The sequence below is a fragment of the Rhinichthys klamathensis genome, unplaced genomic scaffold (assembly GCF_029890125.1).
Source record: "Rhinichthys klamathensis goyatoka isolate OS25496 unplaced genomic scaffold, OSU_Roscu_1.1 h1tg000309l_1, whole genome shotgun sequence".
NCBI classification, from domain to species: domain Eukaryota; kingdom Metazoa; phylum Chordata; class Actinopteri; order Cypriniformes; family Leuciscidae; genus Rhinichthys; species Rhinichthys klamathensis.
In genome coordinates, this window is record NW_026606827.1 from 189,525 (window position 1) to 203,107 (window position 13,583).

Here is a 13,583-nt window from a genome sequence, read left to right on the forward strand (position 1 = left end):
AGAGAGCAAAGTGCCCAATGTTAACGCTGCCAAAAACTAAAGCTGCATTACATTTTGTGGTCTCAATACACCATCATCACAAAAGGCCATGTTGAAAGGAAGAGTTCAGCCAAAAAAAGAAACTTCTGTCATTATTTACTCACCCTCATATTGTTCCAAACCAGCATGCTATTATTTGTTTTCTGTTGAACACAAAACTAGAGATGCCATACAACAACATAATTTACAGTGACCAGCAGGGACAGCCAAACAAGCAACATACATTTATAAAATGAAATTATAAAATTAAATACTAATATATAAATTAATTATTATTTTATAAAAAAAAAAAAATGTAATTGTTTTTTTACATTATTTAAAAACAACCAAAATAGTTCTTAAGCCATACAATAACTTTGCATTTAGAGGAAACTGCCCAAAAATGTAATTTTTCACTGCATAACCTTCATTCATATTGAGAATAATAATAAAAAAGGGCATCACATTCAATTACAACTAAAAACAACAAATGTTTTGGTGTCAGATGAGAATGTTAATTTTTAGGTGAATTATAAGGTGCTCTTCATCACAGGGATTAGCCTTGCAGGATGCAGTTGTGCCATATGAATTATTAAGATTCAATTCTACATTGTTTTGGGAAGCATTTACTGCCTTACTGGTCTGTGAAATGAGAGTGTTATTCTAAAAATCTGTGAAAGTACTTTAATGATTATCAGTAGTGTGACCATTTGAAGCATACACAAATAGTTGTTGCATCTCTTATAGTACCAAGGCAAGATTAGCTAATATTCTACTTAAGAAACGCATCACAAAAAGACATTTTCCGCAGAGAATTGTGCTCAGAAACACACATACTGTATGATAATCAGCTGGAAACACACAAAGACTCGGTTATGTCCTTGCTTCCTTGATTCATAGGAAAGTCAGCCAATTATTAACTTTGAATAATCCAAATGAGTCGTCTTGTTTCAATGCGCATGTACGTATACGAGCAAGTGAGAACATTGATTCAAATGCAAAGTCAATTCCCTTCCCAATTAAAAACAAATGTGCGGTTCACCACACAGGAGAGCAGAACGAAAGCAGAAGCGGGGGAGTTACAGCGGGGTTAAAGCAGGGCAGGCTCAGCTGAGGGGAACACTGTAGACCTCACCTCCGCCTAGCTGGAGGAACTAATGAAGTTTTGTTTATCTTTCTCTGATTTGATTTGGTGCTGGTCTGCGCCGTCGCCGTGAGATGTGGAAAGGGAGGTGAAGTGGGGTTTGCATGGAAAGAAGCTGGAAACCTGTGCGAGGAAGTGATGTATTTGTCCTCGCTTTTCCGGTATTTTTTTATTCGTCTTTCCGTTAGGTGGCCTTTTTTAAATGGATTAACAAGAGCTCTAACATGCTATCAACTTGTAATCTTTCATCCCACCTTCCTGACATTCATTTCAATGCCACGTTTCTTTCTTTTTCTAGTAAGAGGCAAATTGCCTGTTTTAAATGAGCTGGGTGGAGAGCAGTCACTCCATGGTATAATTGAACCTGTAGAAGCTGTTGTACCACAACACTGCCTGGCCAAAAAAAAAAAAAAAAAACTGCTGTTTGGATTTGAATAGGCAAATGCTTAAGAGATTGGGTCATTATTGCAGTGATTATTATGTTTTTGCATGTATGCATGTAATTTGTTTGGCAACAGTTCTTCTAACCCTAATTGATGGAGAGTGTAGCTTTTCATTTCTTAAAGAACCATATAGGAAGACACATGGCCATGTTCCAGGATGGCAAAGCCAAGATTCATCAGGCTCAAATTGTGAAAGAATGGTTGGGAGGGAGCAGGGAGAAGAATAATTTTCACACATGAATTGGCGTCTCTAAGTCCAGACCCTTAAAATCATTGAAAGTGGGATGTGCTGGAGTAGACTTTACAGAGTGCTTGACTCTTGCATTGTCAATACAAGACCTTGACCAAAAATGTATGCACCTTTTGATGGAAATAAATGTTGTGATGTTATTTCCATCAAGAGGTGCATCGATTTTTTGACTCTAAACCATTTGCCTATGTTTTTTTTTTTTTTTTTTGCCGGGCAGTGTAGTTTCCATTTAGTTCATGTTTTTTAAGTTTATGATCTCGTCACAAGCCCGCTCTCCTGAACAACAAGATTCATTGAGTCACAAATGTGAAAAATAGCAAGAATAAGGTTTAGAGTACAGCAGACTGGAACGAACAAACTAAAGTTTACACAAAGTACTATCTGTAAGTGTGTGTGGGCTGCACGTTATTCAGGAAGTGCTCAGTACCTTCTCCAGTGACCAATGTAACCCTCCCAGCGTGAACATTTCTTCTGTCTCCATCTAAGATTACTGACCTGTCATCTACAACCAATATAGGCACACAGAATCTGGGTGGAAATGAGAAATGGCTCATTTAGAAACACTGAAGGGAGATGACACATCATACCGAGACTTATCAATCAATATTTCAATAGCGAAACTGAAAAGAGGGCTCTGTGCTTGATGAATCATCAGCCATGTCTGCTAAAGACACCCTGCAGGGCAACCAACCTCTTATTAGTGTCACTCATGTCAAAAAGACATTCTAAATGGAATTTTATCAAAGTTATTGAGCGATACAGTTCCAAAACGTATAGAGCCGCCTCACTGTTTACAGTCTACACAAGCACTTATCTTCTATAGCAGCATCCCAACTGAAATGGAACTTTGTAAATGAAATGATTTAAAATGCTTTTCATATAGCAACTCCGTAAACTGTCACTTGTGTACGTGGCACAAATGGATCCATACACGAAGCACAGAGGAGACTCGACTTGTGCTCAAGTTGATTTCAATAGAGCTCAACAGTGACCGCCCATTTTTTTTCAACAGCCTTGGTTGCAGTCAGAAGTACAGTATTCTTTCCATTCATGTTGTCCACAGAGATTTTAAAATATTCCACAATAAAGAGTGTTAAGCCATGAACCAAGTCAAACAACTCTGAGAGGAAAAACACAAATGATTTCAAGCAACAACAAAAAAATCAGACAAATGTACAGCACAAAACTAGGTACCTAAATTATGTTATGAGGGAATGAATAACATCACATTAAGCATTGAAAATTACATAATTTGAATCAGAAACAAGGAATGGTCAAATTAAGTTGAAATCACACATACTTTTGGATTACATCATCATAGTGCTTGTCTTTAAAGTCCCTGTAAAGTCAAAATTAACTATGTGTTCTGAGTTTGTCACACCACAGAAAAATGTGTTATTAGCCACCCCGCCAAATTTGAATGATAAAAAAAAGCCGGCAAGTACATAAAATAAGCTATCAAAATCTTGAAAAAAATGAGCAGTATTCTCTGCTCTCAAACGCTGGGGGCGTGTCCAATGGCTGCGCTGAAGCCACGCCCACTCGCGGGAAAGCTGCCGACGGTGATATTATGACACTGCTTTCGGGACGGGGAGATGAAGGCCGAGGCGGGAGATAGTCGGTTCGGCCCCATTCACCAGTAACAGCGGATTATCAGTGAATCCCAGTTGTCTCAGACGAAAGTTTATAAAACTATCCTGTGTAAAATGATCACTACAGAGGCGGGTGTTGGCGGTGATCCTCAGCTCTCCATCAAGGTTGGCTCTTCACAAAATGAATCCACCTCTTCTTGATGTGATCGTTTTTAGGAAATTTAAATAAAGACACCGATCTGTTTAGTGCATGATCGCATCCAGGTAGTTGCCTACGCATTTCCGTGTCGAAGGCATAGCTAGCTAGCAAACTGTAGGCTGTAGTAACTAATAGTGCTGACAGTAACTCTTTAGCGATTGAGCGCCAAACTGATGCGAATGTCCTCTATTGTTAGGGGAGGGGCCAGCCTCAGTGGCCTCATGCGTCATCAAGTAGGGGCGTGTCCAGGAGCTCAGGGGCTCCAGTGCGTCCTCGAGCCCCGTTTTAGCCCCGCCCAAAAAATCCGGAAAATAGCAATGATATAATAGCAACTCCACAATTCAGTAATTCACAGTTCACAGTCTTTGTAATATGTTTTAGCAATACATTTCTAACATTTATAATGGGTTTAGAATTTTTTTTTTAGAATTGCCTTTACAGGGACTTTAAAGATTTATGCATTATTGTTAAAATGTAGACAGTAATAAATGGGATTTTACTTCTCACTGACATTACCATAACACTAAGATATGGCTTGATACCCTACAAAAATACAACACAATCAATCAATACATTTTTGGACTAGATATTTATTTTGTATCAACAGAATTTTTTCTCAGTAGTAAATAAAAAGTACTTGCCATTTCCAGAGACTGTTTTGAACTTGCCTCACATCAGTATAAAGCCTGAAATGTTGCCAAGCTAATGTTTTGCTTGTAAGTAAGCTAGATTTTGGAACAGAAATACAGTGCATAGCTGTGTATAACGACTGTAGAGATGAAGTGTGTAGCACTGGGATCCAAAAAGGCCTGTACTGTTTGTGCTTTAAACTAGCTGATTCACAGGAAAAGCTGTTAATTCATTTTTTATATGCAGAGTCCTACTCTGTGTAATACAACCTCATCGACTGCCAAACATGGGCAAACAGGCTCTGAAAACATAACACAATAACTGTTGCTTTTTAATTTCCATCATCCTCAATTCATTTAAGAATTGCAGGGACACATTTTACAATGACTCTAAATGAACAGGCTTGACGAGCTCTTATCTAGAGACTCCTCAGTTGGTCACTACTAAACACACACATGTGGGCACATTGAATACTCCTGAACACATTAGGCTAGAAATAATTAAAGAATCAACCAATTAGCTGAGCCGTAAAACAAACAGCCAATTAGTTTGGAACACAATTTAGCATTCGTATAGCCGCAGAATCAAATCACCTCTTTACGGAATTAATAGGCGCACTATGTACACAGACAATCTTAAGCAATGCTTAAGCAGTAAATAAACAGAGCAGGATCAGCGCAGTAAGACAGATGTGGCAATACAAGCACACTTGAGGAAAAGTAAACATGGAAGTAACATAATATGCAAATGATACAGTAGGAACTAAATTAAAAATGTGATACAAAACAGTAACTAACTAGATGAAACAGCAACAGGATTTAGAAAATGTCTGCACTCTGCACATATGCATCATATCAGAACATGTCAGGCTATGTGCCAATGAAGTCATCCTACTTTAATGGTGCGGCCACATTTCTGCAAAATTTTATAGGCAAAATCAGGTCATTTTAATAGGAATCTGCGCAATGGAAAGTTTCACGTGAGGAGGAAAAAGTTCCCCATGCAGATTTCATTCATGTTTAAGTTGGTCAACTGAATTCAACTGAAGTTGACCAACAGAAAGCTGCTTGGTTTGAAAGTGACTTGTGTGAGCTGTGTTATACAGCTATAATAGCTATGCTATTGACATAGAATGGGGCCACATATCACTATTATAATATTACTACATAATATCAAAGTCCTTTTAAGGCAAGTCATTTCACTCGACAGTCATCTTTGAAATGCCTCTCGGGCAGCTATTTCAGTCATGCTAGTACAGCACCTATCTCTTTCAATGGGGAAACATCAAATTCTCCAAAGCTGTTCACCAAGCTTACAACATTTCATTTCATATTTGAAATCATCAATGAAATCTGAAAACAACTGTGTCATAAATTTTGTTTCTAAATAATCAAATCAAGACAAAGAATAGCATTTTCAGGCTACACCAGCCTTGTTATGTTTGCTTGTGCAGTCATAAGCGTGCTTCTCAGAACACTGACTGTTTCTAAACCAACCCTAAAGGCCGCTGCAGTGATGTTGTGACTTTACCAATTGATTTTTTTTACTTTAAATCTAAAGTCTTTGACAAATTTTAATACACTTAAATTGCATATTCATATAACACTGGCAAGTGAGTTTTTTCATGGTATACAACAAGGCATAAATAAATGATTATATTTTAATTTAGTCGAGTATTACATTTTAGAGAAAAACATTACACATGTAATCCCAATGTTAATTAAATTAACATCACAAATTAAACATGATTGCATGCAATGAAATTAAGTTGTGACAAACTGTTCAAGAACTGTGTTGAATATTAGCTCATTTTAAATAACTATATTTAAAAAGCAGCCTATAAAAAATATAATAAATATACTAATTTAAAATAGTAAATATATCGTAATTATTATTTTTTACCTTTATATTATAGTCCTGTTTGTGAGTGTGCATTTGTCACTGGACAACTAACATGTCAGCACAGCAACTAGCACAGCATGACTTGTTTCATTCAGGTATGCCATGACGTCATTCTGGCTTTGTCACAGAAGCCCACCTTTCTATAAAGCTGTGCTAAAAGCACCAATCCAAACTTCCTGCACCTGTTTACTTGCCTCATCTGTCCATCTCCACCTTCTCCTTCAACCACGACCATCTAATAAACACCCTGGGTACAATGGTAAAAAGCAATTCAGCCATTTCTATTTCAGGCTCTTTTAACTCTAATGGACACTTGGCATAACTGAAATGTGTCATGGAGGCTTTTTTTCAGGCCTTACTTCATGCACAGATCTGAGGAAGGCCTGTAAACCTCACGTCTGGATGCAACGGCTTTATACATTTCTTTTTTTAAACATGCATCATTGAAATGTTTGCGTGTGCATATAAATGTATACAATCTCATAACCATTAAAAACATGATTAAAGGAACACTCCGACTTTTTGGGACTTTAGCCTATTCACCTTATCCCCCAGAGTTAGATAAGTCCATACATACCTTTTTCATCTCCGTGCGTGCTATACGTCTGTTTGACGCACCCACCGCTAGCCTAGCTTAGCACAAAGACTGGATGTAAATGGTTGCAGCTAGCATACTAATCCAAATAAGTGACAAAATAGCGCAAACATTTTCCTATTTACATGTTGTGATTTGTATAGTCACAGAGTGTACAAAAAGCTACGTCACATGAGACACAGACATATTTTAACAGTATAAATACTGGGAACTATATTCTCTGAAGGCGAAGCACTGCTACTTGGGCGGAGTGATAACCGCAGCACCTGAGACGTACCGTACCCAAACTCTGAACGAACTCTCTGCTCCTCACCACGGCGCGTCTCAGGTGCTGCGGTTATTACTCCGCCCAAGTAGCAGTGCTTCGCCTTCAGAGAATATAGTTCCCAGTATTTATACTGTTAAAATATGTCTGTGTCTCATGTGACGTAGCTTTTTGTACACTCTGTGACTATACAAATCACAACATGTAAATAGGAAAATGTTTGCGCTATTTTGTCACTTATTTGGATTAGTATGCTAGCTGCAACCATTTACATCCAGTCTTTGTGCTAAGCTAGGCTAGCGGTGGGTGCGTCAAACAGACGTATAGCACGCACGGAGATGAAAAAGGTATGTATGGACTTATCTAACTCTGGGGGATAAGGTGAATAGGCTAAAGTCCCAAAAAGTCGGAGTGTTCCTTTAAGAGAGTGTTTTTGCAGGGCATAGTTCCAGGAACATATTACAACCACTTTTCATCCTTAACCTGTGGCTTTAAAGGAAAAAAGAAATATTTGGGATGTGAAAGATGACAGTTGGAAGTGCACACATGTCCTAACCCCCCTAATTCAAACCTTGCATGTACTCAGTGTTAAAAAAGAGAAAGAAAAAGAGTATGAGGGAGTTGAATGGCTTTACTTCCATGAAAACCTTTAAATATATAGTCCACTGACATTACATTCAAAATCTATTGAGCTGCCTCAATGTAAACCGTCTACATAAGCAACCAAAATGGAAACTCATAATTAGTGTTATTTTAGTATCATTCGTATACTATAGTCTTTGTTGAATTCCATTTTGTTTTCATTTTTGTTGCGCGTTTTTGTAATTTTTCAAGTTTTAGATTTTTTAGTTTTAGTTATTTAGAACTTCAACAAACAAAAAACTAAACTTTTTACTTTAAAAATAAAATAAGCATATGTTTTAAAAAAAAATGATTATACAGTATAGTAAACAAGTAGGCTATCTTTACTTTATCTGAATATTTTTATTTTGGAAAACTTTACTTTGTTTAACTAACTATTTTGTCACAACTTTATTTTGTCCAATTCACCAAATATATTTAAATGTGTTTACTTCATTCATTTGTGTTTAAACTAGCCTATGAATATTTGTTGTTGACAACTAACCTGGCAGTGGATCTGTAGTTCCCAGCATGCTTTGCAAGGGACTGCATTAGGAGAGTAAATTTACGGATTAAGTGTTATTTTATGTGTTTTTCAGTAAAGGGGAAAAAGATAAAGTTGTAGTTTATGTTAATGTTTAATGTTCAGTTATGTTGGACATTCTGTTATGGAATTTTGTGGTTACCATTGTGCTGAAGAGTATTAATTTTACCATCGCGGAGAAATCAGGTAATCAGTTATACTTCTGTAAAACAGTGTGTTTGAATTCAGTTACAATCAATAATCTTAAATAATTTATTTTATCTCAACAAAACCAGTTATTTTATGTTACAACATGAAGTACATTTTCTAAGTTGTACTGACAAAAAAAAATATTCAGCGTAGGCTGCCGCTATAATGTTGTAAAGCTAATATCCTTTGCTCTAATTTGGGTAAAAGGTCATTTTTTTAATTGTAAGAAACTATTTTCAGTACAGAAAATATAAAAATAGAAATATTAAAACATATATTTTCCTCTATTAGCTCTATTATATCTAAATAAACAGTTATGAATGTATGTGAATGTTTCAAATAATTTAAACACTGATTGAATGTTATAATAAACAGACTTCAATGCAATGCATTCTGGTATCACCTTATCAATAAAGGGTATTTGTGATGTTGCCCTACAGCGAGGTCAAAATTAGATACAGTGGCATAATTTTGTGCGGTTTTGGAACAGAACAAATGCATCATCTTTTAAACAAAGTTTACAGGAGAAGAAAAACTGAAAATGACAAAATAAAGTAAATAATAATGCATGTAGCGTAATGAGAAGTCCCAAAGTAGCACAAAGGAAAACAAAATATAGTCCACCTACATCCTCAAGTGTCCTTCTAAAGGGCAGAACGACATTAATGGGGCTGGTTTATTGTATACTGTGCGTCCCACTAGAATCTAGCTATTTTGCTAGTCATAACTTGTGATAACCTTCAGCATTTCTGACATCATTTCCCTGTGTAAATGTTAAGTGTCCGTGCAAGGAAGAAGTTGGGGACGAGGAAAGTGTCAAAATCCCTTTTCTCTTGTGAACTCCTTATTGTGTTACTCCTCCATTTTTTCTCCTTTTCCCATGAGCTGTTGTATTGTGAACATGAGAGTGTTAAATAAGAATGAAGACTATGCGAAGCACATCCTTAACCTCTCCTGAAGGAACCATATAGTGTCTTTCCTCATCTGGCCTGTTGAATGTACAGTACACACAGGATTAATTATAACAGCCGGAGGAAAGGACACCGGACTGGATGGGCTCCAATTAGAACAGGAATGGGCATTTTCCAACAGAGAGGCCATGGCTAAGGGTCTCTGATCTTATGTAACCATTTCATAATCAACTCTATAAAATATTTTACATTTGATGTTCTCAAACACATGCCTTTTATAAACTGAAGTGAATGAAATACCAATGTGTGCTCACGCACAGCAATCTGTGATCAACAATAGGGGAGAACAGGAATGAGTGGAACTCACAACAAAATTAGAAAAATATTTAAGGGACATTTAAGTTTAAAAATGTTAATTGCTGCATTCTATTTAAAAATATATATTTCATGAATTTGAATTATTTTTGTAAAAAATTGGTTTGAATTAATGAGTCAGTGACTAATAAAGACTACACGTTTCATTACTGGATGAATTAGCATCGTTTGAATGAATGATTCAATGACAATTGAACATTTTATAATAGTCACGTGTCGCCACCTACTGGTGTAACGATGTGACTGATACAATCTATATTATGAAGTGTCAAGTTACCTTTTTAAAGGGTGATTTACTCTATTTTGATCGCTAGCGTAGACATCAGTGTTTATATACAAACTACTGTATAAACTTTTATTCCAGTATTGCTGTGATCATTTGAATTATTGTAAGACAGAAATAATGATACTGTGTGGTTGAAAAGACTGTTTGTGAAGCTGTTTCGCTATACATGACAACTGCTGTCTCTGGATCAGCGGCAGCGCCAACGCTGTTTCACTGTGATCGTACTTGTCAAGGTTTAATAGACAGAATCACTATCATTTAGGAATGAGATTGCATGGGTGTTTGAATCAAGTTCGCGATCTTTTAACGATAAATCGTGCAGCTCTACATACTGTATGTAAGACTTTCTTTCCACTCTATATACTTCAGCATAGAAAAGGCTAAAAAAAAGTGAAAAGTATTTTAAAATAGGATTTAATGTGTGTTTTCAACATCTGACACAAATGCTCATGGATTACATCTTCACTTGTGTGCGGGCCGGGGTCACATATACCTCCAAGATTTGTGAAACATCAGTGACACTGTTTTTTTTTTCACTTACAGTAACATTTAAGATACACTGATATCTGGCTGATACAGATAAACTGATAATTATTTTAATATTATGGTTTATATTAAAGCTATTCTGTATTATTTCTTTACTATTATTTCTAAATAAATAAAAAACACTAAAAATTCAAATCTATTGTTTTAATGCTACAAGTGAATTTAGGCATAACATCATAATGTGAGGTATGACAATGGATATGCATTATGAGATTTGCTAAATCTGCCACTAGCCCTTAATGTTAATAAAACAACAAAAGAAAAAATCACTGCTCTCCACTGTAAAACTTCAGATGAATTAAGTAAGAATCAACATATAATTTCAATATAATAAAGTCTATGTATAGTGTTTTATTATTTACATTTGTTATTCAATAGGCCTACACCTACTGTGGCTGAAAAAAATGACAGAGCACCTGTGACAAAATGTGTCGAAGTGGGGAGTCAGCTGAAATGAAGGATTCCTGCCCCTTCTACGACAACCTGGATACAATTTTGGGTGCAAGCTCTTGTGCTTGTCTGACAGATGTTGTCGAAGGTGGAAGTGTGCACATGCAAAATGCACAGAAAGCTGGGATCCGACTTCTTTTGAGGTTGTGGTGTGAACAACAAAGGGTCTGAGATCAATTCAATGCTGAAGAAGACCAAAAAAAGAACCAGGTTCTCTTTTGAGTCCACTATATTGTGCAAACCAAAAGGACTGAGTTCACTTTCGGATGGTTCCCTTTCTAGTTCACTTTAAGTGAACTGGGTTTGGTTCTTTTAAAATGAACTATGTGAAAACACCTTCAGTTCCTGAATCATGCTTCCCCTGTCTTTCTCTGCCGGTTATCTATAAACTGAATCTTTGAGGATCTTCTCTGATCTTAGTCTCCTCTAGAGGCCTTGCGTTGTAGAGACTAACTCTCTGTCTGTCATGTATTGAGCTAGTGAAGGTGATGTCTTGTTTTCTCCCCTGAAACTTCAGATCAGCACAGCAGGGGATTATGGGATGGATATGGGGGGGGGGGGGGAATTATCAATAAAAGGCCAGACAAACAAGGATGGGTCAATAGACTCTTAACTGGAAACAAAGAGTCACAAACACAAACACTTACACACACACACACACACACACACAATCTCACCTATGGTGTCTCCTTGTTCATGCACCATGCTGGCCAAGTCCTTCATAATCTGATTAACGTCCAGCATGTCTCTCTGCAAAAGCAAAACAAATGTTGCAGCTCAGAGGTGAGTCAAGCAGACATCATAGTGCTCTAAAGAGGTCTTTATGCAATCTCATGGTTCATGTGTTAGTTTGTAATAAATTAAACAACAACAAATGCAACAGAGCACTTAATGAACATCAATTACACATTATCACACACAGTGGCTGATCCTTAATAAGTGGCTGTAGATCAGATAGGTCAATAAAATAAAAAGTACATCTCATAATTATATCTAATAGACTTTCCATCAGTTTTCAAATATAAATGTAAATTAAAAACATAGTTAAAAATAAAAATAAAATGAAACTAAAATACATTCCCATGACTCCCAAACAAACTAATCTAAAATAAATTTAAATTATACCAGTTAGCACATGGTAGCTCTTATACTAAAAGTAAATAAACTAAAACTAGAACACTGTAAAGAACTAAAATAAAAATAAAACTTTATGATAGATTGAAACTATGAAAACTAAATTAAACTGAAAATAAAAATTTAAAATCAAATTGAAATAAATGAAATAATAGATAATTTGATAATAAATAACTAAAACGATAACGATAAAGATATAGCTCTAAAAATCGTTCTAAATATAAAGGAATAGCAGTGTCCACACCACAACTGTAATGATAATGGCACAGAGAAAAAATATTTTCAGAATGATTTTCAGAATCAGAATCAATCCTGCTTTAAAGAGATCGAGCAGAGAACGAAACTGGTGAACACTCTTCCTCTGGTGTGGACAGTTTTATAGTTATCATTATTTTTATCTTTATAGTTATCATTCTTGGTGTGAACAGGCCTTAATCTTTGAAATTAGTAGATTCTAACATCAATATTTCAAAATATTCAAATTTATTCAATAGATGAATCAAAATTAAAATGAAGAAAAATTGATGAATGAAAGTGTGCAAAACTATCATAATATACTCAGACACAACTTTTTAAAAACATACAACATGGAGAACAAAACAATTAAAACCAAACCTCTTCCACTATTGCTGTTTCATGTCAAATCCTTCTACACAGGCCTGAAGCAACATGGGGTTTTCTAAACCCCGAGTCTATCTCCTGCTCACAGGCCTTTTTGTCTCCATACACAACCCCATGCAAGTGCAGCTGGGTCAGTGGAGCTGAAACCATTGAGCCATTCATCACAGGTGTCTGCAATTGTTTGAGAAACTGGCAGCCATCCTGGCTCTTGGCACAAACCGTTTGGCCGGAGCCAAAATGGCCCCTAGCAAATCACACATCACTAAAGAGTTTCTGCATTTTTCTCTCACTGGTTGTCAACACCATTACAGAAAAACATATTTATTTTGCCCAACAAGGAGTTACTGCAATTTAAATTTAGCGTGTAGTAACGACAGGAAGTGGAGTGTCATTACGCTTGATTAGAAGGGAGGAACTTAAAGGATGGCGAAGAAAAAAACAGCATGATACACATCAAGTTAGAGCAATCATAAGTTAATTTACTGTAATGTGCAGAATAGTAAACACCTCTGCATCTGCATACGGAGTAAACGGAGCAGCATCCCATTTGAGAATTGGGTTTGTAGCTAACAGGCACTGAATCCAGTTTAAATCAAAGCACAAAGTCATATGGGCAAACACAATTCAACACACTGAATAAAGTCTGGGGGGGGGGGGGGAGAAAAAAGTCTGATGAAATATAAAGAAATTACTCAAATGACCTAAATAAACTTTACAGTTCTAAAACCAGACAGAATAATCCATCCATCCATCCATCAAAAAAAAAAAATTGAATAGACTTTTTTATAATTTTTTTGTAACAATGTTAAAGTCTTTACTGTCAATTTTGGTCAATTTAATCCATCCTCTCTGAATAAAAAGCTGAAAC

At 36.1% G+C, this 13,583-nt stretch overlaps 1 protein-coding gene across 2 annotated transcripts in view; it reads right to left on the reverse strand.

The window, feature by feature from the left end:
- Positions 1-13,583, reverse strand: part of tsnare1 (T-SNARE Domain Containing 1) — a 273,037-nt gene that overhangs the window by 145,011 nt on the left and 114,443 nt on the right. For both annotated transcript variants that reach the window (XM_056270897.1, XM_056270896.1), the window contains exon 8: positions 11,638-11,710. In XM_056270897.1, coding sequence (XP_056126872.1) covers positions 11,638-11,710 — 73 coding nt within the window. The remainder of the gene's footprint in view (positions 1-11,637; positions 11,711-13,583) is intronic.